The sequence below is a fragment of the Macrotis lagotis genome, chromosome 1, assembly GCF_037893015.1.
Source record: "Macrotis lagotis isolate mMagLag1 chromosome 1, bilby.v1.9.chrom.fasta, whole genome shotgun sequence".
Lineage (NCBI taxonomy): Eukaryota > Metazoa > Chordata > Mammalia > Peramelemorphia > Peramelidae > Macrotis > Macrotis lagotis.
This window is the reverse complement of record NC_133658.1, coordinates 927,016,607-927,043,689: the sequence shown is the minus strand read 5'-3', so window position 1 is coordinate 927,043,689 and position 27,083 is coordinate 927,016,607. Positions and strand designations below refer to the sequence as shown.

The following is a 27,083-nucleotide window of genomic DNA, read 5'->3' as shown; positions in this document are numbered from 1 at the left end:
AGTTTCCCCTCAGGCTTCCATCTCCCATTCTGCTTTTCTGTCTATTTCCCTTGGGGATCTCCTCAGCTCCCGTGGATTTAATGACCATCTCTATGCTGATGATTCTCAGGTCTACTTACCTTATCCGAATCTTTCTACTGACTTCCAAAATCAGATTTCAGACTGACATTTCGCCATCTCAAACTCAGTCTCCAGAATCATAACCAGTCATGTGGAAAATAGAACTCATTGTCTTTCTGCCTAGACCCTCCCTGTTCCTACTATTATAGCAGGGAACATCATAATCTGAGTCCCTCAGACTCCCAACCTAGGAGTCATCCTCTATTCTTCGCTACCCTTCTTCACCCTACCACCTTATCCAAGTTATGATTAGTAGATCTTTGAACAAGCTTATATCTAATATTATGTATTTCATGGAAGCTCCAATAATCTTGATGCAAAAATTTGGAGAGCTTCTCTGAATTTGAATCTGAAGAGATATGGACAACCATCTAGTTCAACTGATACAAAAGGGGAGTCCTCTCTACATTGCTATTGTTGTCCCTTCATTCTCAAAGAGAACAAATGACTTCAGGGAAGTGACATCTAGATTTGCAAGTGAATTGGGTTTAAGTGAGGCAGATGTATGCAGAGTCCTCAGTCTTACTCTCTTCTCCAGAGTCATCAGAGTCCATCACCAAGACTAGGACCAAATGATTGGTGATGACCCCAGCTGAAGTCGAAGTCCTTCACCTTCTTTACATTATATCAGTCAAGTGGCTCTCCTGATTGAAAATCCCAAGGACCCAAGAGCTTCCAAGGAGCCTCTTCTATTTCCCCAACTTCAAACCCCTTTACAATTTCCATTCACTGCTCCTGGTTTCATAAATGTAACCTTTTCTCAACTCAACATCCCTTCAAACACTTAAAGAGAGCTCTCCTAGCCCTAAGAGGATGGGTGTTTTTAGTTCTTCTGGGAGCATGTCCCAACAAAACTTGTCAAGGGTCGTACATAGAATTTAATTTTTATTTATTACTACAATGTTACCCATTTTACCATTGAGTATAATAATAAAATGTAATAATGTAATGAAAAATGGGCTTTGAGGGCCACATGTGACCCACAGTCATGGACACACCAGCCATGAATCTCCTCTTATCCAGAACAATTACATGACCCCCTACCAACATGGAGTCCAGACACTTCCATCTTCCCATTTCTCCTAGTTATTTGAGTGAGTTTTAGCTTCATGATGCCCAGAGATTGACCATGATGTATCTGATAAGCTCTGAGGATGGTCTGAGGATAGAAAGAATCTCATTTCATTTTCTTCATGCTGTGGAAGATCTGGAGCTCCAAAACAAGAAGAGCTACTAAGAAATCAGACAATTAAACCTGTCATAACCCCATAAGAGGGGCAGGCCCAGGAGCTTCAGCTTTAAGTTAGCCCAATATATCCAGTGACTTCTTCCTCCCCAGAAAAACCACATAATTCCTTTTCCGATCAGCCCAATCTGCAAGCTTGTTTGTTCTTTCTCTGTTACTTTTGACTGAAATTTTGTTTCCCTTCAATAAATCTTGATTAGCCATCTAGGCTGTGTATACAGTCAGTTCTGCTATAAAGACTTATAAATTCCTAAAAAATCACTGTGCAAAATCAAACAAAAAAACACCTAGGAAACAATGGAAAACTATTGTTTGGAAAATAACACACAAAGCTGTCAGGGATAATTTTTTTTAAAGAGAGGAGGAACTTAATAAAAAATTTTAAATCATATTAAATGATACATAAATGATTAAGAGATACATATATTCTACAATAATGATAGTGATATTCCTATTACTCAGCTTATGCCTCAGTTGCCATTGTGCTTGCTGAGTTGGAAAATTTTGCAGGGTGAGAAGATGGCCTTGATTGATGGGGGTGTGGGTGGTTCCTATCCATCAAAAGATATCCAATAGAAGTGGCCCTTTTCCTTGACAAAGATCTGAACTGTGTTTATAAAAATCCGCACAGGAAAGGTAAAGGCATCAGGTTAGGCTGCTTATTTTAAGTGAGGTAGAGTAAATGCTCATGCCCATCATTACACCTTACAATTGAGGTTTGAAAAAAAAAGTCAAAATAAAGAACACCCCAGTGCTGTCTGGCAATGTAAGTAAGCTATATTCCACACTCATGTCTGCCAAGAGTTACATTTTCTCAACTGTTCTCCAGGGCAAGATCTGTTCATTATAGATACATAGCATTCAACTTTGTTTTTTTTTTTCTTGCCATCTAAGTTGTTTTATTCATTACATTGTTATTATTCAGTCTTGTTCAACTCTTCATGACCCCCATTTAGGGTTTTCTTGGCAGAGCAGTTTGCCCCTTCCTTCTCCAGGTCATTTCACGGATGAGGAAACTGAGGCAGAGTTAAGGGATTTGTCCAGGCATTACACAGCTAGTTAAGTGTCTGAGGATGGATTTGAACTTGGGAAGATGAGTCTCATCCAGGCCCAGAAGAATGTTATCCACTGCAGAATGACAGAAATCATAAACTGATGTAGTATGGAGTCAGTGAGGAATCAGGAAAAACTCTACATAAGGAATGACCTCTTATTGTTTAGCTGGTTTTTTTTCAGTCATGTCAGACTCCATAACCCAGTTGGGGTTTTCTTAGCAGAGATATTGGAGTGGCTTGCCACTTCATTAACCAGCTTATTTTACAGACGAGGAAGTTGAGGCAAACGGGGTCACACAGCTTGGTCAGTGTCTGAGGCCGGATTTGAACACAGGTCCTCTCAACTCAAGGGCCAGTGCTATAACCGTTGTACCAATTAACTGCTCATCCCAAACATACCAGGCACACTTGCTGGTTTAAACCCTCTCTTTTGACAGAAAAGAGACACAAGAGATGAAGCAATTTGCCAAAGGAGACCCAGGGTGGCCAGTGGCAGAGTCTGGATTCAGACCCAGGCCTCTGACTCCCTTTCTGGTACCCTTACCCTGGACTGTTCTAGAAAGATTAAAATATGGACTGTTGGGTGGGAATATGTACAAAGCAGACCCTTTCTGTGCTAGGAAAGGGTGGCAGAAGAACAGATTTTCCCAAATTAACGTTCTGTTCCTCATTAGTTCTTTTCTTTCTTCCTTTTACTTTTTATTTAAATTTTTTTTTCTCCAGCTACATGAAAAAGCAAGTTTTCAACATTTATTTCCAAAGCCTTGGGTTCCAAATTCTTTCCCTTCTTCCCACCCTGTTCCCCCTCATTGAGAACGCAAGTTATTTTGTATAGATCAAAAATATGTAGCCATAAATTGTTCATGCAATGATACATGTATGTGGACATTCTCCCTATCCCAAGCTCTCCTTGGATCTGTAAAAATCAACCATTGTTACTAAGTGGACAGCAATCTTTACAATCTTTACAAAACAGCGGCCCACTGTTTTGGGACTGATCTTTAGGGACTCTTTTCTTAGAATTTTTAACTTAATGATTTTTCTTTCTTTTAAAGTCACCTTTGGAAAGATGACTCGGACTAATTGTGTGTGATGTTTTCTTGAGAGAGATTTTCGTTTCCCTAATTCTCATCTGCCCAACGCTGGAATGTTGCCAACTAATCTAGTGTGTAGACCATTTAAATTGAGTAAATTAGCTCTTTCCCTGTCACCGAGGAGTAGAGCGGGAGGCAGAGGCTCCTGGGTGTTTCCAAGATTTAGCTTCACCGGTGACCCGCTGCCATGGCCGAGGAAGGCATTGCTGCTGGAGGTGTAATGGACGGCCTCACTCGTGGAATTCGTGAAGCTGCCGAAGCCTTGGACAAACGCCAAGCCCATCTTTGTGTTCTTGCTCCCAACTGTGATGAACCTATGTATGTAAAGTTGGTTGAGACCCTGTGTGCTGAACACCAAATCAATTTAATCAAGGTTGATGACAACAAGAAGCTGGGTGAATGGGTAGGCCTCTGTAAAATTGACAGAGAGGGAAAGCCCAGAAAAGTGGTTGGATGCAGTTGTGTTGTTGTTAAGGACTATGGCAAGGAATCTCAGGCCAAAGATGTCATCAAAGAATATTTTAAGTGCAAGAAATAAGTAAATAAAAGCCTTGGTCTCAATTGGGGAAAAAAATGAGTAAATTAACACTTAGGTGCTGCTAATTTTTTTTTATTTTAAAGATTTTATTTATTTTGAGTTTTACAACTTTTTTCCCTAATCTTACTTCCCCCCCCCAGAAGACAATTTGCCAGTCTTTACATTGTTTCCATTGTATATATTGATCCAAATTGAAATCAGTTAAGGAAGAAGCATAAGGTATAAAAGATAAGATCAGACAATAAGATATCAGGTTTTGTTTTTCTAAATTAAAGGGAATAGTCCTTGGTCTTTGTTCAAACTCCAGGGCTCTTTATCTGGATATAGATGGTATTGTCCCTGATTGTTGCACTGATGGAATGAGCAAGTCTATCAAGGTTGATCATCACCCCCATGTTGCTGTTAGGATGTACAATGTTCTTCTGGTTCTGCTCATCTCACTCAGCATCAGTTCATGCAAATCCCTCCAGGCTTCCCTGAAATCCCATTCCTCCTGGTTTCTAATAGAATAATAATGTTCCATGACATACATATACCACAGTTTGCTAAGCCATTCCCCAAATGAAGGACATTTATGTGATTTCCAGTTCTTTGCCGCCACAAACAGAGCTGCTATGAATATTTTTGTACAAGTGATGTTTTTACTCTTTTTCATCATCTCTTCAGGCTATAGACCCAGTAGTGGCATTGCTGGACCAAAGGGTATTGCTGCTAATTCTTTATGAAAATTCAAATACCATTTTAAGGGACCAAGGAGATTAACTCCCACTTTTAAAAATTTAAATACATATTTGTTTACATTCACAGAAAAACCTTTTTCCATATGAATAGTGGCTTTTTAGAGATTTGATCTTAGAGATTAATCCCACATACTTTTATGCTTGTTTAAATTGCTCTCTATTGATTTTTATGGCAGCCATTTCACAAAAGCTATAATTTAAAATTAAAAAACCCAATTCCATAGACATAATTCTAAACTGAACTTTTGTGATATTTGCTTTCTACACTTGGAATATCTGATCTTGTCTCAGTTTCTACTGTTTATTGTCATGACTTTTGTCATATGTGAAAGTATAATTGCATATTTTTCCAGAGACTAAATATAATTAAATGGGTCACAAAGTCAGTGTTCATTCCTTTGATCACTGAGATGGGTTGGATTACTTTGCTGATACTGTCGCCATAGAATATGTAACAGAGAGAGGATTGTGTTGTTTTCTTGGTTTAAGGGGAAATGTTTAATTTTCAGATATGTGCCAATTTGTATTTTCTGTTAAAATGAATGATTGCAAAATCATTATTGGGTGTGGTGTGTTGATTCCTAATGGAAAGTTTTGTTATATTTTTAAAGTTTGCACTCATATCTTAAATAAATCCATCCATAGTACTAAGTGCAAAAAAAAATGTAGCCGTGAAGCATCACTATAATAGTTATATTGTAAAATCTCTTCAAAGAAAAGAAAGAGAAACCTCAAGAAAAATAAAGTGAAAAAAAGTAAGCTCCAATTTATATTTAGACACTATCTATCTTTGGGATGGATAACATTCTTTATCATAAATCCATCAGAGAAATTGTTTCAACTTTTTTTGCCCACCATTGTTATCGTTAGTTGTATTTCCCTCAATCCTGTTCCCCCCACTCCCATTTATTCTATTCTCTCTTCTCAAAAGAGGGTTGCATCTAACCACCCTCTCCCTGATCTTCTATCACCTCCTCCTCCTCCTCCTCCCCTTCTTCCATCCCCTTTCTCCCCTCCCTTTCTCTCCTCTTTTCCTCTAGGGTAAGAGAGATTTCTATACCCAACTGAGTGTGTGTCTGTGTTATTCCCTCTCTGAGACAATTCCAATGAGAGTAAGTTTCACTCACTCTCCCTCACTTTCCCATTCTTCCACTCTACTGCCTCTTTTATATGAAATAACTTTCCCCATTCTATCTCTCCTTTCCCTTTCTCCTCCATTATCTCTATCTTTTGAATATATTATTCCTTCAAATTCAACTCCCTCCTATGCCTTGTCTACATATATGCTCCTTCTAACTGCCCAAATAAACCTCATTAGTTCTTCATGGTTTGATGACTCCATCTGGTAGAGCACTGATAGATTCCATCCATGGCATAGCCAGAGAGGAAAGGCTGCCATGTCAGTTGGACATGATTTTCATCCTGTGCCCATCAAGAGCCTCATTTGCACTGATCTTCCTGGGGCAGGACTATTAGAGCTAAAATCCAAAACAACATCATCAAAGTTCATCAGAATGAACATTTTGGTTTTTGTTTCTGTCTTCCTAATTCCTCACACAACTCCTGGCTTTCTAGAGCAGGCAAAATAAGTAAAGGAAGCCAGGATTCATGGTGCCAGAGGCCCCGACTCCAAGTGTGCCATTGTGAGGTTGCCTGTATTCTGAGGACCTTCTGAGCTAGGTTCAGAGAGGTTCATCACTAGAAGGTTGGGAAGCACCAGGTTTTACCACTACAGCGGTTCACTAAGGAGCCATCTAAGAGATGGGAGCAAAGTGATTTGTGATACTGTAGGCATCAGAAGTAACAAGACTGGGGGTGCCTAGGTGACACAGTGGATAGAGCACCAGTCCTGGAGTCAGTAGTACCTGAGTTCAAATCTGGCCTCAGACACTTAATAATTACCTAGCTGTGTGGTCTTGGGCAAGCCACTTAACCCCATTGCCTTACAAAAAAAAAAAAAAAAAAAGGAAATTCGAGAAAAGCAGTGGCATCAGGTTCTGTTTGGTTTTCTTTATGAATTCCATACTTCCAATCATGCAGTTTTCTGAGCCAGAAGTCATCCTCAGCTCTTCACTCTCCTTTACTCCCCCTCCAGACTCTCCTCCTAATTCCACAGATTTCTCTCTCCACCACACTTACCCCCCCCAATTTTTTCAAGGTTAAGTGACTTGCCCAAGGTCACACAGCTAGGTATTGTCTGAGGTCGGATTTGAACTCAGGTGCTCTGGACTCCAGGGCTGGTGGAGTGGCTGTGCCACTTAGCTGCACCACCCAAGGCTTCTTTATACACAATCTCCAATAGCCTGGAAGATCAAGATCACTCTCCCTCTGGGGTCCTGCTCAGATTGCTCTATTATTTCATACTAAGGAAAGGTCTCAGGACAGCCATGCTCATTCTCCTTCCTCACTCTTTAGACTGCATTCACTACTGTGCGCCTGCATAGAGACATTTTCTTCCCCCCTCCCCCATCCTCCCCTTGCCTAAAGTCCAAGCTTCTTTCTTGGTTTTCTAAATGAAATTTTTTCCTGTTGGAATATAGCCCAGACTTCCAGCTTAGCTCCCCATCCCATCCCCTCCTACACTCTCCATTCTAGTCAAATGAGTCTATTCTTCCTCATCTGACATGGCACCCCACTGTGTGTCGGGCTGTTGCATGTGCCCAAAGGCATTCCTTCCTTCCTTCCTCATCCCATCTGCTTACAACCCCAAGGTCTCACCTGAAGGTTGAGACTCAGCTGTCATTTCCTCATTTCCCCAAATGTTAGTGTTATCACTGGAACTCTCATTCCTGAACCTGCTCACATTCTGTATTTGCTTCTGTGGGGGGTCCACAGCTGAAGTCCCCCTCACCTCCCCAGCAGGGTTGATAGAGTCCCAGGAGATAACAAGGTGTTGATGTGTCACTGAGACCTGGTGATGATCCCTTTACAGAGTAGGAACACCTGACTACAATCAAAATGGACACAATTCGGGGCTCTGAAGTGGTCAAGCCTTAGCCCACTGGAGGCAAGGCTGCCTGGACCACAGAGGTGCAGAGGTTCTTTCCAGGGAAGATGGGGTTCTCTGCCCTCTGCCATCCTGGTCATGGAGACAGATTTAGGAATCAGAAGCAGCAGTTGGAGAAAGCTCCATCCAGACCAAGATGAACGGTTGGGGGGTTTAAGGGGCACAGTGGGCTGCCTGGATGCTGGGGGGCACAGGGGGCCATCTGGATGCTGAGGGGCACAGGGGGCCGTCTGGATGCTGCAGGGCACAGAGGGAGCCGTCTGGATGCTGGGGGGCTGCCTGGATGCTGGGGGGCACGGGGGCGCCCGCATGCGGGGGGACACGGGGGCGCCCGCATGCGGGGGGGAAGGGCCGGGGCCGGCGGACGGACTCCACTTCCCAGCATGCCCGCGCCGCGACGTCCCCGCCCCCGTCAGCCCCCCCGCGGCGCCGCAGGGCATGCTGGGCATGCAGGGGTGCGCAGGCGCCACTGCCCGGGCCCGGGGCTCTCGCGGCGCTTTGTTCTTGCGCCCCCCCCCCGGGAGTGCGGGCGGGGGAGCGGCGTGCGGGGGCGGCAGTGCGCAGGCGCACCCCGGGCTCCCCAGGAGCGGGGAACCCCTCCTCCGCCGCCGCCGCCGCCGCCCCCCCAGGCCGGAAGGACCCACGGAACCTGCTCGGGTCAGTGCGCGGGGGCGCCCCGGGGGGGCAGCGGGGGAGCGGGCGGGTGACACGGGGGGCCGCGGGCGCAGATGTGCGCGATTGTCCGTGACGTGGGTGGGGCCGGGGCCGCCGCTGTGGGGGGCGGGGAGGGGCGACGGGGCGGGGCTTCCGTGGGGGCGGGGCCGCCCGCTGCATGTAGCAGGGGGTCCTGGGGTCCCCGGGGCCGCCATTAGGCGCCCTCTGTATGCGGGCCCGCACTGACCCCGGGGTTCGCGCAGCCAGGGCGCAGGTCTCCCCGCTTCCGGCCGCGGCCCGCGCTCTGCCACCCCATGGGGGGTTCCTGGCCATCGACTCCCCAGCATCGTACAGATGAGGAAACTGAGGCAAACAGGCCCGATGGGGCAGGATTTGAACTCAGGCCCCGCCCTCACGCAACGGGCCTTCCAGAGAGCGGGGGGCTTGATGGGGGGGCGTGGAAAAGGGGAGACAAGGAAAGGCCGTAGACGGGGGAGAGCTGGGCCCCGGGGGCTGGACGGGGAGGGCGGGGGGGGGGGGGGCAGGCGTTGGCACCGACCCTTCCCCAGAATGAAGGTTCAGAACACCCGTGGGAGAGGCAGCTGGGGGGGGGGGTGAACCGGTGGCGCCAGCTCTAGTCTTGGGCCCCGAAGAAGCCCCCTCCCATCCGCCAGCTCCACTCCCCTTCCACCCCCATTCCCAGAATCCTCTCCTCCTGTGGCTTTCATTTAGTTCTCCTTTTCAGTCCCGTTTCTGGCACCTGTTGCCGCCCCCCCCCCCCCCCCCATGTTCTCCCTTCTTTCCTCCGTTATTTCAGTGCACGGCCCACAGTCTCTCTGCACCTTCGCGCCCACAGGGATGTTGGTGGTCCAGGGCCTCATCCCTCTCCCTTCCAAAGACCTGCTCCTCCATGTCACCAAAGCAACTCAGCGAGCTCTTCATACCCTTGATCTTGCTGTGGCCTACCTGACCGTCCTTCCATCTCTTGGCCAATCATTTCAAGTGTATAGGAATCCCTTGTTCTAGCTCGCAGCCTTGATTACCCTCATCTACCATCTTTTCTCCTGTTCACATGTAGCTGCTCTGGAGAATGTCACAAAAGTCTAATGATTGGGTCACCCTATAAATTTAGGTTCCCCAATCTCCACTGGACTGATTGTGAAACAAGGCAAGTAATTATTCTTCCACCATCCCACAATAGCTGCATCAAAATTTGCATTCCCCCTTGAGCTAATGGCAATATTCTCCATAACTTCCTTTTTTAAATGAATTTTTATTTATTGAAGGCAATGGGGTTAAGTGACTCACCCAAGGTCACACCACTAGGCAATTATGAAGTGTCTGAGGCTGGATTTGAACTCAGGTCCTCCCAACTCCAGGGCTGGTACTCCCCTAGCTGCCCGGTCCTCATCTTTTTTGACTGTAGTCTTTGATGCTGTCCCTCACCTTCTGTCATATTCTCATCTACTAGTTTGTGGCTCTGCTTTTGGATCTCCCCCTGCGTCTCTGTCCACTTCAATCAGTCTGCTCTGCCTGTTCATTCAGTTTCACTAGGCTCCGTCTTGGGCCCTCCTCTGAAATCATGATGTCTGCCTTTGATTCTCAACCATGACATCTGGGAAATGCTCCCATGACACGAACTGGATTTGAATGAGTCACTTCAACCTGATTTCCAGTCATCCTGATTCCTATCTGGCCACTGGACCCAGATGGACCTGGAGGAGAAAGTGAGGCTGGGCACTTAGCACAGTCTCCCCGCCCCCCCCCACTCAAATCTAATTCACATGCATGTCATGGCATCACCTCCCTGATGGCATGGTCTTCTTTGACAATGAAGGCCAAATATCATCAGAACTCTGTAAGATCCTCATAGTGGCATTATCCTGGATTTAGATCCAGCAAAGGGAACTGAGAAGTGCTTGTCAGATAATATGGTCCCAGAGAAACTAAAGAGAAGAAACTATCTAGGAAAACAGAATCATCACCAGTATCAAAGCCTGCAGAAAGTTCGAGAAGGAAGATGATTGAGAAGAGGCCATTGTACTAAGCAGATAATAATAAATGGAGAGAATGGTGAGGTCAGAAGTCAGATTGTAAGGAGTTGAGGAGAGAGGAGGGAAGAGCAAGTAGAATCACTTCTAGTTTTCTCACAGTATTTGGTCATGAAAGGCAGGAGAGGTGGGATGATGCATGGCTCAAAGGAAGATTTTGTGAGGATGAGGGAGAGAAACAGCTGAGACTAGAATGTAATCCTGGAGTAAGCACGCTCTGTCCAGAGCACTAGACTTCCTCATACTTTGCACTCTTCTTCAGAATTTTTTATTTTTTTAAGGTATTTTTAAAATTTTTATTTATTGAAGGTAATGGGGTTAAGTGACTTGCCCAGGGTCACACAGTTAGGCAATTATTAAATGTCTGAGGCTGGATTCAAACTCAAGTCCTCCTGCTCCCAAGTCCAGTGCTCTATCCACTGGGCCACCTAATTTTTGGTGATTTTATCTTTTTTCTTTTGCTGATCTCAGGCCAACTTCCTACTGCTCTGCACTGACTTGGTTTACATGCACTATGTCGCTTAGTCAGCCTCTGTAATTTCATATGCTAAACTGAGAAATAAGTTTGCCCTTTCACTTCTCCTGGAGTCATTGTGCCCAATTGTTCTTCTGTTCTATTCAGGCCAAAGATTTGCCATTTGTTGCCCTTGTACTAAAAATTCATGTTAGTATTCATGTTATTATTGAGTAATGGAGGAAGGGGGAGAATCTGGAAGCATCCATGGGAAACAAGGACCAGTCCAACTCCCCTGCCTTAACCAGTGAGCCAAGGAGGAGGAGTGAGGGTGTATTCAGCACCAGAGACAGCGTAAAATTTCAGTGGAGTTGAAAAGGAATGGCATTAGGATGAAGGGAAGCTTGTTGCCTATAAAACTGGTAGACTAGGAGGCATAGTGGAAGAGCTGGGGGAGGGCGTCGGGTTGAAACTTTGGGGTAGGGATAGGAGAAGGAAGAATCAGGGAGTAGGGAGCAGGAAATGGAGTTTGCCTCTCTTCTGTTTTTTACATGGCCATCTATGAAGTACCTTGTTACCAACCCAGTGCTGAGGAAGCTTCAAATACCCAGCGAATATAAAATAAAATTAAAGATTCCCTAAACTCCTGGACCTTAACTTTCAAAGGAGAATTTTAGATTCACATTTGAAACTCAAGTAAACTTAGATAGTAATGCTAAGAAAAATCACTTTGTGTGTATATAGATATTAGTTATGTAATAGAGTTAGTTCGTTGTATAGCTATAGATATATACATAACAGCATACAATTGCAAGTCAGACTGGCACCTCCATAATGCCAAAAACAATGAGGAAAAAGCCATCTTTAGTAACAAGATAGAAGGGATCTTGATGGTCCTGGAACATCATAATTGGTTTACTAAGAAAGGTGAGACTTATCTTGCTTTACTCAGCTTTCTAGCTCATACTCAGAGGGGGCATCTAGCTAGCACAGTGGATAGAGCACTGGCCTTGGAGTCAGGAGGACCTGAGTTCAAATCCGACCTCAGACACTTGACATTCACTTAGCTGTGTGACCTTGGGCAGGTCACGTAACCTCGGATTCAAGGTCATCTCCAGTCATCCTGATTCATTTCTGGCCACTGGGTCCTGATGACTCTGGAGGAGAAAAAGAGGCAGGTGGCTCTGCACGCACTTCCTCCCTCCAATCCAATTCATGTGCTCATCATGGCATCGCCTCCCTGATTCAGTCTTCTTTGAGAGTGAAAGGCAAACAGCATCATCAGCTCTCACAGACTGAAGAAAGGGCTCCTCAACCAGCCCACCCCCTTATCCCCAACTGCTGCTCTCTGATCATCTTCATGCCACTGCCTCAGGATCTCTTGCCTATTTTAATTCTGGGAAGCACAATCACCTCTTTTGCATTCACATTCCCTACTAGGTACCCCTGGAGTTTTCCTAAAGTAGTAGATGATGGTTCTCAAAAGTGAATTTTTGAGAAAATATAACTATTACATTTGATGCTAATTTAGCTGTTCTTATCTCAGTGTACTGAATGTGCTTTCCTCCCCCAATTGCTTTTTTTTTTGTAAGGCAAATGGAGTTACATGGCTTGCCCAAGGCCACACAGCTAGGTAATTATTAAGTGTCTGAGACCGGATTTGAACCCAGGTACTCCTGACTTCAGGGCCCGTGCTTTATCCACTATGCCACCTAGCTGCCCCTCCCCCAATCACTATTAAGAAAACTCGAGGACTTACTGTCCCGATATTGCATCTACTAAGCACAAAGGGCTTAGCAAATGTTGGTTACCTACCTGGTTAATCAAATAGATACTGTTTTCTTTGGATTGATATAGTAGCTGTGTTTGCTATTGAATGTCCTTTGTCCTCAAAGAGGACCATTATATAAGGGAAATGATGCCATAACATGCTAGTGAATTGGATTTAAGTGAAGGAGAGCGGGGCAAAGTCATCAAGTTCACTTTCTCCTCCAGAGCCATCAAGGACCAGTGGCAAAGATATAGGTCAGGAAGCCTGGAGATGGCCCTGGACACAGACTTTGACTTTTTTTAAGTTAAGGCTTTTAATAGGTTTCAGTTCAACTGAGGCAACCCCCATTCAGATTAAGACTAAGTAAAAAATGAGGTAAAGAATGGCCTCTTTTACCTCCTCAAAAAAAAAAAATTAATTTGCAAGGAAGACCCTCAGGATTTCTGGTCAAAACAGAACCAATTGCTATTTACAATCACTTTGAGCCAAATAGGGCCCGAACAATGATTAAGTGGGGCATGGCCAGGGACCTATTATTGGCCAACCAAGGAAAGCCAGAGTGCCATAGGTTTAAGTCTTGGCCCTTAAGAAAGACATATAGCCCTAAATCTCAAGATTCCCTTAAGTTCCTACCATATTGATACCAGATTTTATGCTGTATTGCTTTTTTATAATTGAATCTGCATCTTAATAACCATTTTACATCCTTTAGTTGAGCATGGGAATTTAGCCTTCCTTCTGAATTAGTTTAAAATCACAATTAAAGAAGAAAATTATTATCCATCATACTGTTAGCTCCTGGGACTATACCAAAACTTTAGTTTGCTATTTTTGAAGACCTACAACCTAATCTGCTCTATTTCCAAAAGATATATGGTCTATCCTTGCCCATCCTGGAACAATTAAATAGGGTCTTATCTCCCTCCTAGGTGCTAGGGGTCTGTTATAAATAGCTTCAGACTATAGATGGGTCCCATAATATAAGAGACAGTATTAAAACAATGAATATTCCTTAACTGTCAGAAAGGGTTATGATTAGTTTCACCTAAATGCAAACCAATTGTAATGTTCCAGGATTACCAAGACCCTTTCTATCTTATTTGTCCATAAAGAGGGTATTCCCCTAATTGGGGTTTCTGGCTCTACTGAGGTTGCTGGTCTGACTTGCATTGTTAACAACTACACTATTCATTATTAGTAAAATGATTTTGATTAGAGTTATATACCTAAGTTTACCTCAGTTTCAAATGTAAATCTAACTTTCTCTTCTAGAAGAGAAGCTCCAGGAGCACAGGAGTTATCTAATTTTATTTTGTATTCCCTGGGTATTTGTGTCTTCCCTAGAACCAGGCTAGAAACGAGGAGGTACTTTATAAATTTTCATTTTAAAAAAGAAGAGATCTAAACCCCATTCTGTCAAACAGAGACCTGTGGGAGATTTTAGCTTAAAAAGTCTAATCTCCCACTGCATTTTGGGCCATCTCCGATTGTCCTGATCTGTATCTTACCACTGGACCCAGATAGCTCCAGAAGAGAAAGTGAGGCTGGTGACTTTGCACAGCTCTCCCTCAAGATATAAACACACACACACACACACACACACACACACACACACACACACACAGTTATAGTTAATTGTATAGATATCGAGATATATAGATAACAACATAGAATTGCAAGTCCAATTCACTTGCATGCCATGGCATCACCTTCCTGATAGCATGGTCCTCTTTTGTCTTTTTTTTATTTTTGCAAGGCAGTGGGGTTAAATGACTTGCCCAAGGTCACACAACTAAGTAAATATTAAGTACCTGAGGTCGGATTTGAATTCAGGTCCTCCTGATTCCAAGGCCAGTGTTCTATCCACTGTACCATCTAGCTGCCCCATAGCTTGCTCTTCTTTGAAAACAAAGAACAAGGGCCACTAGGTGGTGCAGTGCTTAGAGCACCGGCCCTTGGAGTCAGGAGAACCTGAGTTCAAATTTGACCTCAGACACTTAATAATTACCTGGCAGTGTGGCCTTAGGTAAGCCACTTAACCCCATTGCCTTGCAAAAATCTTTTAAAAAACAAAGAGAGAGAGAGAGAACAAAGGACAACAGCAACAAAAAACAGGAAGCATGCTGAAGGGGGGCATCAAAAGCCACTTCTTGTTCTTAGAAAGCTAAGAGTACAGGGAGGAAGACTGTCTAACCTCTCTGATTTCCTGACTCAGACCTACCTGAAACCTGCAGGCATAGGATTTCTAGGAGATAGTTTTTGCATCTAAAAGGACGGCTAGAATTTCAAGGCAAAGCTTGCTTGGCAAGGTAGGCCAAAGGCAGCTAGGTAACACAGTGGGTAGAGCACCAGCTTAGCTGCATGACCTTGGGCATTACCCTTAACCCCACTACCTTACAAAAAGCTGAAAAAACAAAGAGAAAGGTAGGACATGTGGGAAATGGAAGAAGTTACAGGAACCTTAGTGTGTGGAGCCATTTCTGGGACTGTCCAAGAGACCTTTTCTACCTGTGATCTGAGGCCCCAGGATCATGCTTTTCCATCATTCACACTCAGGACCAGAAGTCTTCTTCTCTACCCCCATTGGTGGTCTCCATCAGCTGCAATGCCCTGGCTGTGGGAATGACCCCTCTTCTGCCTTGCCCTTCTCCTAATCCACCCACTTCCACCCCAGAGCTCAAATTCCACAGGAGCCATCACCCACCAGACTGGTCATCCCTTAGAGCTCCTTCTCTCTCACCTGCCCATCACCTCCCACTCTCCCTCTTTCATTCTGCTCTGGGACTCAGATTTTTTCCATCTGCATAGAAAGACTGCCACAATACAACTTTGGCAGCAGACTGAACCAAAGTAGTGGGCCCTATAATATGAGCTTCTGCCAGCAAATGACCCTTGAGGAAATTGAGATTCTGTAGGATACTATTTGAACTGTAAATCCAGTTTGTCCCAATCTAAATTATAACATGGTTTCGTTTAAAATCACATGTATTCCTCTTAGGATAATTGGGATATTTGACCCTCTATAGGTGGAACATATCTTTATGCAAAATATACTTATAAAGAAACAAAAGCATTATTAAGATCAAAATGACTCTGGATTGATATCTGAAAGCAATCTGTCTGGAATATAAAATTGACAAAAGGAAAAAGTGATTTTTCTGTGTAAGATAATTCAGAAATGCTTTCAATTGAATTGATGCTATTTGATTGGCAAAATATTGCCAAAGTACTAAGATTTGTTTTAAATTTGTAATACTTCTTATTCTGTATCTAGTTTTTCTTTTATTCTGATTTTTGGGAAACCATTGTATAAGAAATACTGTCAATTTGAAAAATAAAATTCCTAGAAGCTGATCCAATTGTTCCCTTAATAAACTAACTCTTCAAGCTAAATTGTTTGAAATGCTGAATTAATCTATTAGACAATGTGGTAACAACATTTAAAAATTTACACAGAGCCCTTAGGGAGCTCACTTTCCAATCAGTCAAGAAGTCAATAAACTTTCTTTAATTATCTGGTGTGGATCAAGCAACTCATTGGCCCTTGGGATTCCAAGAGAGACAATTTGCAAGTAAAAAAAAAAAAAAAAAAAAAAAAATATATATATATATATATATATATATATATATATATATATATATGCATACATAATCAGAAGCCAGGAAATGCAGTGACTAGAGTTCTGGGCCTGCAATCAGGAAAGCCCGAGTTCAAATGTGACCTCAGGCTACTTTCTAGAGAGTTGGTCTCAGTTTTCTCCACTGCAAAATTGTGGTAGGTTTATATGACAGAGTTATTGCTAGGATCAGTTGAAATAGTCCTTATATAGGTTGGGCCTTGTGTCCTACATACAGAATACATAATAAGGTAAATTGCAGAAAATCAAACAGAGAAAGTGGACCGAGAGGTCCAGATGTTGGGATTTTGTTCTTAAAGAAGACCATCACATCAGGAAGGTGATGCCATGACATGTCATGTACGTGAATTGGATTTGAGTGAGGGGTGGCGGTGCTAAGTCACCAACCTCAATTTCTCCTCCAGCACCATCCTGGTCCAGTGACCAGAAATAAATCGGGAAGACGGGAGATTGTCCCAGATGCAGTGGGAGACCTTGGCCTTTTAAAGCTAGGTCTTTCCCAGATCAGTATGATTGAGGCAATGCTCTTTCAGTGATAAATGAGGCAAAGAATGGCCTCTTTTGCCTAGTTAAAACAAAAAAAAAAAAAATATCTGGCAACAACTCAGAGTGAATGTAAATAGCAATTGTTTGTTTTCTGATGGGATTTTGGTCCAGACTTGAAGGAGGCACCTGGGAGCCCTTGGAGCTGAGATCCCTCTACTTTTTTCCCCTTTGGAGCAGAGATCTCTTTGCCTTTCCTCAGACCCAATAGCTCTGCCTTTTGGATTGAACATCCAAGTTCCTGGTAAGTCTGAGACAGGACCCCTCCCCGCCTCACCCCCACACTCCCTTGCCCCAGATTCCTGCTGGCTCACTGGGCCTCATCTTTCCCTTCTGACCTCTTGTTGAGTGACCTCCAGTCTTGCCAGGAGCCAGCTTCCCATCCAGGCTTGGTTGCCAGGACTGCTCCCTAATCCTGCTACTTGTCAAGGCTTTTCATGACATCCCCAAATCCTGGAAGGTCACCCTCAACTTTACTATTGGGTCACAGTTGCATGATACACATATCTCAGCCAGAGAATCAAATGGAGGTTCTGATTCAGGGATCATGATGGCCTCATCCTATCTGAGATCCCAAGTCCCTTCTGCCTTTTGGGTCTCTTTAGAATGTTAGGGTAAAGGAGGGGTAACCAACAGGAAGGAATAAGAGGGTGGAAAGTATTCTTCATTTTCAAACCTTCTTTTCCTAGCCTGATTCTCTCTACCTGCTGCCCTCCTCTTTTGGTTGGAATCTGTTCCCTGAGGGTAGGGCCAGGGGCTTTGTAACTCCTGTGATACCTCACCTTCTAGAAATCCTTGTGGAGCAGCTCCTGCCTAGGAAGAGAAGGGAAAGATTTCTATCCCTCAGTAGTCCTTCTTCCTTCCCGTTCCAGCCTGCAGAGGACCAAGACCTGGCCCACACAGGGAGCCTGGAGCCAGAGGGAATGGCCTCTGGGACCCAGAGACCCCCACCCCAGGTGAGTGCAGTCCATCCCCAGACTTAACCAGCATCAGCCAGTAAACCACTCAGTACAGTCCAGAGTGTGAATATAATTTTTTTAAATCCTCTTCACACTTTCATGTAGATAAGACTATTTCAACCTTTTAGGAAATCAACTAGATAATTTTTTTCTCTGTTCTTTCTTCAACAATTTCTCTCCACCCCCCTCCCCAGAATACATAGAACTTTCCAGCTTCTCACAAACCCAGTCACAGAATTTTCTTAACATTTCACTTATGATTCTAATGATGATGGAGAATTTCATATTAACCTCTCTCCTTCTCATTTAAGATTCTCGGAACTCACTGATGTAGCATATACTTTCTCTCCAATTCCATAGGGAGAAGCATTTCATTTTAAAATATTTCTCCAGTTTTGATTATTTCAACATGATTCAAACTTCAAATATAAAATGCTTTTCTCATTTCTTTGACTATTCCTAAATGACTATGGTTCTTTACAAGTGATAGGGGTTTTAGGCAAATCCCTTCTGTGCTTCAGTTTCCTCCTCTAACTTGATAAGGGTTAAACTAGATGAATTCTGAGGTTTCAAGTCAAAATCAAGTAACATTTTTGATGGTTTAGGAATTGGTGACATTCAAGGATGTGGTTGTGGACTTCACCGAGGAGGAGTGGTGCCTCTTGGATCCTTCTCAGAAAGATCTGTACAAGGAGGTCATCCTGGAGAATGTCCAGAACCTTCTCTCCCTGGGTAAGGACCTCTCTAGTAACTAAATGTCTTCATTTCCTCTCTAGTGTGTAGAGTTTGAGCATTTGTCAATAATTGGAAAGAAAAGTGATGATCTCTCTACAGGGTCTTCCTGCTGCCTGGTTTTCCTGGGAAAGGTCTTTGTCAAACTTTGAAAATTAATGATCAGAGTCACAGATTCTAGGCAAAACACCTTTATCTGCTAGAAGAGGGAAACCAGACATGTACACCAGGGTCTCCTCTACGAGGCTAAACCTTGATATATAGAGGTATTTAGTTGTGGCTAGACAAAGAATCAAGCAGTGTGGTGTGCCCACAGTGAAGAGGCAAGGGTGCCTGGGGACACCAAGCCCATTCATAACCAGACTTCATGTTTGATCTCCTGGGGCTTGCCCAAGTTGAGGGACCATCAGTTCTGTGATTTAGCTGCAGCAGAGTTCATCCACAGGGTGAGCACAAAGGATTGTTGTTATGACAAACTCAGGTCACAGTTTGCTTGCTGGGCTTTAGCTCCAAAAATATGGTGTCTCCTAATAGTAAAAAGAGATGCAGGGTCTTGGCATGGGACCCTGGCATCTTACATGGCAGCTGGGACTTTCCACTGTTGTTTCCAAAATTGTCTCTTTCCTATTGCAGATAGCTTCAGAACTAAACTCAAACCAGTGTTTGAGGTTCTTAGTTTTAGAGCTAATCTCTGGGATTATCTAGTCTAAACTCTGATGAGGAAGGTTATGCAGCTTTCCCTTGAAGTGGGAAGTGAAGGGAACCCTCTACCTGCCAAGGCTACCCTTTCCTCTTTGGGAGGAACCTTCTTCTGGTTAACAGGCTCCTTGCTCTTAATCCTGCCAGACATAGCAAAATTATCCTTATTCTTCTCCCTTGTTCCCTCAAATTCCAGTGCAGATGATGGGAAAAGGAAAGGGAAGGGAAGGGGAGGGGAGGGGAGGGGAATGGAGAATGGAGAAAGGGGAGAAAGCAGAAAGCATTTACATAGACCTCTTCTAAATGTTCCAAAATGGACAGAGTGCTTTATAATTATTTTCATTTGATGCTCACCACACTCCTGTGCACCACATCCTTGGTTCTGTTATTGTTCCATTTCATAGTTGATGGACCTGAGCAAGCAAATGTCCCAGGGGTACTCAACCACCATGTGTCTGAGACTGGTTTGGATTCTTCTCTCTGATGCCAGATTCAAACTCTTACCATTGCAGTAAGAGCTCCCTCTAATGCCTGGATACAGAAAGCCATGAATTGTGCGCATCCTTCCATGAAAGATGTGAATAAAAGTGGAATTTTCTGATTCCAAATGGACCATGTGATCTCTGTCCCCCCCTAAAGATCTCAGCACTCCCATGGGAACCATTCTTTGGTCTTTCCTTGAATGTCCCCTTTGTCTAGAAAAGAACTAAATGTTGCGTTTCTCTCTTCTTCCCTTCCTTATTCTGTCTTTCCAGATCTTCTAGTTCCTAGAGAAGATTTGATCTCTCCTTTGAGGCAAAGGGAAGCACCAGGGAAGCTAGTGCGGAAAGGCCCAAGGACCTGTCCAGGTGAGAGAAATGAAAGCAGGTGTTTGAGGGCTGTTATCACAAATGGCTTCAATGTGTGCTAAACCTGGGGACAGACAAACATGACTTGGGATTAGTTTTTAGACACATTTCTGCAATGAGATCCTGGGCATATTAACTGAACCACTGAACCCCAGTATCCTCTTCTGTAATATTGAATGGGTCAGATTCCTTGACCTTTCATTCCCCTCCCAGTGGTAAAACTATGATCCTTTAAGAAGCCATTGTTCAAAACTTTGGGTCATGTTTTGAAAGCATCTAAGAGGGGCTGAGGTTGTTCAGCAGACTTTCCTTAAGTTGGTAAAGATTTATTAAGCACCTACTGCATTCCAGACCCTGTGCTGAGCACAAGGGATACAAAGAAAGGCAGAGTTAGCCCTGTTCTCAAGGACTACACAGTCTAGTGGGGAAGACAACAAGTATCTTTGTACAAACCCACTGTATCCAGGATCAGTTGGAGCTAATCAATAGAGGGAGGCACTAAGGCTAAGGAGAACTGGAGGAGACTGTAGAATGAGGGTTTTGAGGTAAGACTTAAGGGAAGCCAGGGTGAACATGAGGGACAGCCAGAGAAAATATGAATTCTGGAGGTAAAGTGTCCTAGTCAACAATCAAAGAAAAGGCCTGTACCCCTGATTATTGGATATGTGATAACGAGAGGGGTAGATGATGAAAGACTTTAATAGCCAAGCATAGAATTCCATATCTGATCCTAGATTTGATAGGGAGCCAAGGGAATTTATGGAGTAGGCAGGGACACAATCAGGAGTGCATTTCAGGAAAGATGAATTTGACAACTGGGTGGAAGACTGAGTGGACTAGAAAGAGACTTGAGGCAGGATAGTCAATCTAAAGGCTCTTGAGGGGCGGCTAGGTGGCGTAGTGGATAAAGCACTGGCCTTGGAGTCAGGAGTACCTGGGTTCAAATCCAGTCTCAGACACTTAATAATTACCTAGCTGTATGGCCTTGGGCAAGCCACGTAACCCCATTTGCCTTGCAAAAATCTAAAAAAAACAAAAACAAAAAATAAAGGCTCTTGAAAGACTCCATGTGTGAAATGACTGGGGCCTTCCAAGAAAGTGACAGGATGCCAGGGGATATATGGGAGAGATGTTAAAAAAGAAGAATCAATAGGACTTTCCACAGTGTTCAATATGGGTGGATGTGAATGTGTGAAAGATTATGAAATGTGGGTGACACCTAGATTATGAGCCTGGATGATTGGAGGGTGGTACCCTGGGTAACAATAAGAAAATAAGAAGACAGGAGGGTTGGGGGAAAGGTAATGAATTTTGTTTTGGACCTTGGAGGAGAAGAACCAGGAGAAAGTATTGTCACCAAAACCTAGAGAGGGAAAGGAGAAGATTGACTGTGTCATAGGCTGCAGAGAGGCCAAGAAGGATGAGGATTGAGAAAAGCAATGAGGAGAATATTGGTAACTTTTCAGAAAGCAAATTCAGTTGGACAATGAAGTTGAAGCTAGAATGTATACCTTTTGAAAGAGAGGAAGACAAAAGGAGTTGGAATCACCGATTGTAAATGACCTTCTCTAAGTACTTAGCAGAAAGGAAGGAAAGCTATAGACCAATATCTAATGGGGATGAATGCATCATGTGAGGCTTTTTTCAGAATTGGGGGCATATCATTTTATTTATGACAGTAGCAAAGGAGAAATTGAATATTTGTGAAAAGATTGGATTGGTACAGAGGGACTATGTTGGCTGGGAGATGAGATAGCCTGGGCTTTTTTATGCACATAATGGGGTTTGCTTTGGCAACTATAGTGACTACCTATTCAAGGGGGACCAGGGCAATGGGGGGAGGAAGACATCTGATTTTGGGGGGATAAAGAGTAGATAAGAGAGCTCTTGGCAAGTGTACAGTTGTTTTTAAAATGTGAGGCTAAGCTGAGAATTTGGCAGGGAAGGAAATGTAGAGAAATAAGATTTGGAAAAGCTTCTGGTGATTGGGATAAGGAGTCAGGCATGGAGACATTCAAGGATTGCCTTGGCATAGAAAGGGCCCAACTGAAATCACATATCCTAAATTTATTGTGGATCCAGGCAGCCCAGTTTCATGATTTTCTCTGTCTCCATTCAACACTTTGTGGGTAGCAATGGAAACCACTGCCTTACTAGGAGTAGTCATCTCAGGCTAAGGTTTGTAGAAGACATCTTCCTTTCCTGCTCTCTATGACCCAATCTTTGTCTCCATTTTCAGAAAATAAAAGCCAAGATATATTGGTGACAACCCTAAAGTTAGGTAGTTAGGCTGTAGTAGAGATTCCCAGTCTTTCCATAGAACCAGACCTTCTAGGACATTAGAAACTTTTGTGATCTTCAGTTTTTTGTCCAGTCATGTCCTATCAAGTTTAGAAGCAGACAGAGGTAACTCCTTGTAGGCAATAATGTATAAGAAAGAGACACAAATAGACTTGAATCCAAAATCTGCTTTGGAAGGCTTAGGAAAGAGACAGTATCCAGGGAATGAGGTAAAGACTGGGGCCTCATGACAGGCCTGGACCCATTTAGTTAATATAGATAGATATAGAAAGAAAGAAAGGAAGGAAGGAAGGAAGGAAGGAAGAAAGGAAGAAAGGAAGAAAGGAAGAAGAAAGAAAGAAAAAATATATATATGCCCACTAACTTCTAGATTGTAGAATCCTAGGGATACAATGGAAGGCAAAAAATAATTACTGTTGTCTGGAAGCTCACTGTCTTGTTTACCTGAGTCAAGATGGTTTGAGAGGAATCAACAGATTGTGAACCTCATTCTTAATTAAGTTCAAAAGGAAAATAAGTGAATGGGAATGAGAATAATAGCAGTTTAAGAAGAAGTAATGTTGGTGAGGAAATAATCAAGGTCACAATAATAATGATAATAAGAACTAACATTTATAAACGATCTGGTAATTATGGGCCAGAAAATTTCAATGTGTCACAAAAATCACTTAGAACTCCAAGCATGATTAATTAATTTGTTAGGGAGTCCCAGAGTCCGCAATTAATTGGGTCTAAGGCTTTCCTCATGATCAAGGACTCTACTACTTGAGGGTATTTATACAAATTCAGAGTAAACTAAAAATACGAGATAGTCCAGTTTCATGATTGGTTAACATGAGAAGCAGGGAAAACCATGGTTGGTTAAGGAGCACATCCATCAACCATAACTACTTTGTCAACAGCACTTTCATAGGTCAGGTCATGAGGCCTTTCACAGGTCATCAGACCTTCCACAGGTCATCAACTCTAACTTATCTCTACTGGAGCTTTCTAGAAGTCATAAGAACTTTTTAGCAACATCTCAGAGCCTTCCACAAGTCCCTAGTGTTTGGCCAGCAGTATCCAAGGGTCCTAGGAAGTTGTGGTTTTTAAGCAAAGGTCACCAGGGAGTGGACAGAATTGACTCATGGTGGTAAGGATTAGAGTTAGCAAATGAGCCTTATTGCAGAATGGTACAGAATTGGGGTGGAGAATGGGAAAGGAGCAGAGCAATTCCACTACATTTTTAACTAACAATATGAACCTAACTGATAAATATAAGTAGCATAATTATCCCGATTGGTTAATCGTTTATATCTTTTATCCTAATGGTATTAACATATAGAATTAATCTAAATTTAATCCTATTGTTCTTAATTCATTGATTATATCAAGATTACCCAATAAATCAAAATAAACTGAATACTGGTAAATTTGGGTAGGGAGTATCAAAATGTTTATCACATAAGAGCCAAATAATTTACAAATAATATTTGTTCCTTCCAATAACCCTGGGAAATAGATACTATTATTATCTTTCTTTTATATATAAGAATAGTGAGGCAAAAAGAGATCATGCGACTTACTCAGTGTCACACAAATAGAAAATGTGTGAATCAGGTTTTGAACTCAAGTCTTCCTGACTCTAGGCACAGTGCTCTGTCCATGGTGGGAAATAACCACACCATAGATAATGGCTCAAATAGGAGAGCTAAAAGGTTAAGAGTCTTTTAAGATACTATTGCAGCTAATCATCTGGGATTGGGATGGGTGGAAGACCAGGTGCAGTGAGGACTGGGGAGCTTGCCGTTTCAGTGGTCAGGTACTAATGCTGACCCCTTTCCCTTTCACCACCTGCTTGTTCTTTTTAAAGGATTGAGACAGAGGCAAAGAAGAAAAATAATTAGAGGTCATCAGGGAGAAAACTTCATCAATTGTCATAATAAAATGAGCATGGGATGACTCCACCCACAAAAAGAGAAGGGCAGAATGCATTAGAAGATAGAACTAGGGGTGGCTAAGTGGCACAGTGGATAGAGCCCCGGCCCTGGAGTCGGGAGTACCTGAATTCAAATCCAGCCTCAGACACTTAATAATTACCTAGCTGTGTGGCCTTGGGCAAGCCATTTAATCCCATTTGCCTTGCAAAAACCTTAAAAAAAAAGAAGAAAATAGAACTAGACAACTTTTTGTGTATAAGAAAGAACCTTGTCACAAAGATTCACAAAGCATTAAACTGAGAGGATGGCATTCTGTGATAACTTTTGAAATTATGCCCTTACACTCATTTTCCTCTCTGCTCTATGATCCAGTGATAACAGGAATCACTAAAAGAGAAAAATACCTATTTATATAGCACAAGATGAGAGTGGCTGTTTTTGTTGTTGTTATAAAGATCTAGAAGCAAAGATGATGTCCTTATAGTAAGAAATGACTGAGCCAATGATTTAAGACTCTAGCAGCAGGTTATGGTACCATAAGAAATGATGAAAGGCGTCACAGTGTCAGAGAAGCCTGGAGAGAATTCTCTGAACTAATAAAGGGAAAGTGAGGAGAGCTAGAAGAGTTTATTCTAAAGTGCACAGATCAGCCTTGACTCCAGAGCAGTAGTTCCCTTTTGTTGTTAGAACTTATTCAGGCGCACAAAGTGTGGTGTGAACTCCCATGACTACCACAGTAATTTATTCTATTCATAATATTTTAAATTTATACATCAAATGCCTACTATAATAACATGGATGAATTTTCTCCACAAAGATTCAAGTTAATGCTTTCAGTCCTCTGTAATTATAAAATATAACATTTTATTTGACCTTAAATTATGGATATTTACTGGGGGGGAACTTATTTTTTTGGCAAGGCAATGGGGTTAAGTGGCTTGACCAAGACTACACAGCTAGGTAATTATTAAGTGTCTGAGACCGGATTTGAACTCAGGTGCTCCTGACTCCAAGGCAGGTGCTTTATCCACTGCGCCACCTAGCTGCCCCAGAGCTTATTTTTTAAAGAAGGATTTTTTTTAAATGCTCTATAACCCCATACCTTCTATTACCTGCAAGATTTCAATTTCAGTTTTTAATAGATTTTAAAAAATAGAAATAGCATTTTTAATGAAGTAATTTACAACTTGGAAAATGTTGGACTTAATATATAATATGAAATTAATTCCAAAATTGGAATTTTTTCTGAACAAAAGTTTGCAGTATTTGGTTCAATATCTAACAAATCCAGTCTTCACTTTGATTCTGCATCAAGTTGATTTAATACTAATGATAACAAAGGGCAGCTAGGTGGCGCAGTGGATGGAGTACCAGCTCTGGAGTCAGGAGTACCTGAGTTCAAATGCAGCCTCAGACACTTAATAATTGCCTAGTTGTGTGGCCTTGGGCAAGTCACTTAACTCCATTGCCTTAAATAAATGAAATTTTAAAATATTAATAATAACAATAAAAGGGCAATTATAGCCAGCATTTCTATAGTATTTTCTATGTGCCAGTTACTTTGCTAAGTGCTTTACCGAGATTACTTCTTTTTATCCTCACAATTCTAGAAGGCAGATGCTGTTTTTATCTCCATTTTACATTTGAGAAAACAGAAGCAGTCAGAGGTTAAAACTCTTGCCAGGATTATGGTGCTAATGAGTGTCTGAGGCAGGATTTGAACCTGGCTCTTCTAGATAACTAGACCCATCTCTGTCCCCACTGTTACCAAATATACAGAAAGTCCTTCCTTAACTAAAGTCACATTAAGGAAATTCATCTACGTGGGGGCAATACTAGGGGTCTTGTGTAGCAGCCATAGAGTCATGTGGTGAGGGGAAGCTATATTGAAAGGTTCATTAACAGTATACAAGAATTGGCTGAATTTTGATTTATAACCTAAATATAGTAAAGCTGTTCCTTCATACATGGATGAAGTGGAAAATGTTTGGAGAATTTTGCATTCTCTCATCTTGGGAGATGGAAATTCATTTTCCAATTCAGTCAACAAAACGAATGGCTTGTTACTATATAAAAAAGATTTTTTTTCTATTGGCTAATGACTAGTAGTATTAAATGATAATTGTACTTTAAATTCAATTACATATATTGCTTTTAGTTTTTTGTTTTAAACCATTTTAATATAACATATAATATGTATATATAACAAATACACACACATATACATATATACATATCTATATCTATATCTATATCTATATATATATATATATATATATATAAAATAAACTTTGTAAGGAAAGAATTCTTCATACCTTAATTCCACCATTTGTTTTACTGACTACATTTTCACAGAATCTCTGTGGAATGACTGACTTGGGTTGACAACCAGTTTCCTTTGAAAATTCTCTAGATGGAAGAATAGTAACATACACAGAAAATAAGTTCAAATCAGAAAGTAGCTTTAGCACTGCAATGAGAGACAAAATAAGGTCTATTTTGCAGAATGTTAAGATGGTGTGTAATGCATATGTCTAGTGATTACATTTTTCAAAAAGCCTGCCACCTGCACTAACAGAACATAAACATTTGGAATTTCTTTTTTTTTTAATTTTTTTTTTTTTTACTTATTTAAGGCAGTGGCATTAAGTGATTTGCCTAAGGCAAGAAAGGCAATTATTAAGTGTCTGAGGTCAGATTTGAACTCAGGTTCA

The 27,083-nt window shown here is 42.3% G+C and overlaps 2 protein-coding genes across 2 annotated transcripts in view; both read left to right on the top strand.

Annotated features, from left to right (window-relative positions):
- Positions 1-3,702: 3,702 nt before the first annotated feature.
- On the top strand, positions 3,703-4,053 carry LOC141510049 (small ribosomal subunit protein eS12-like). Its single transcript, XM_074220026.1, has one exon. The coding sequence runs from the start codon at positions 3,703-3,705 to the stop codon at positions 4,051-4,053; it is 351 nt and encodes a 116-aa protein (XP_074076127.1).
- Positions 4,054-8,350: 4,297 nt separating this feature from the next.
- Positions 8,351-27,083, top strand: part of LOC141511170 (uncharacterized) — a 29,082-nt gene continuing 10,349 nt past the window's right edge. Inside the window, exons 1-5 of the mRNA XM_074220429.1 lie at positions 8,351-8,457; positions 17,026-17,155; positions 17,701-17,867; positions 18,476-18,602; positions 20,057-20,149. Of these exons, the coding sequence (XP_074076530.1) occupies positions 17,835-17,867; positions 18,476-18,602; positions 20,057-20,149 (253 nt within the window). The 5' untranslated portion in view covers positions 8,351-8,457; positions 17,026-17,155; positions 17,701-17,834. The remainder of the gene's footprint in view (positions 8,458-17,025; positions 17,156-17,700; positions 17,868-18,475; positions 18,603-20,056; positions 20,150-27,083) is intronic.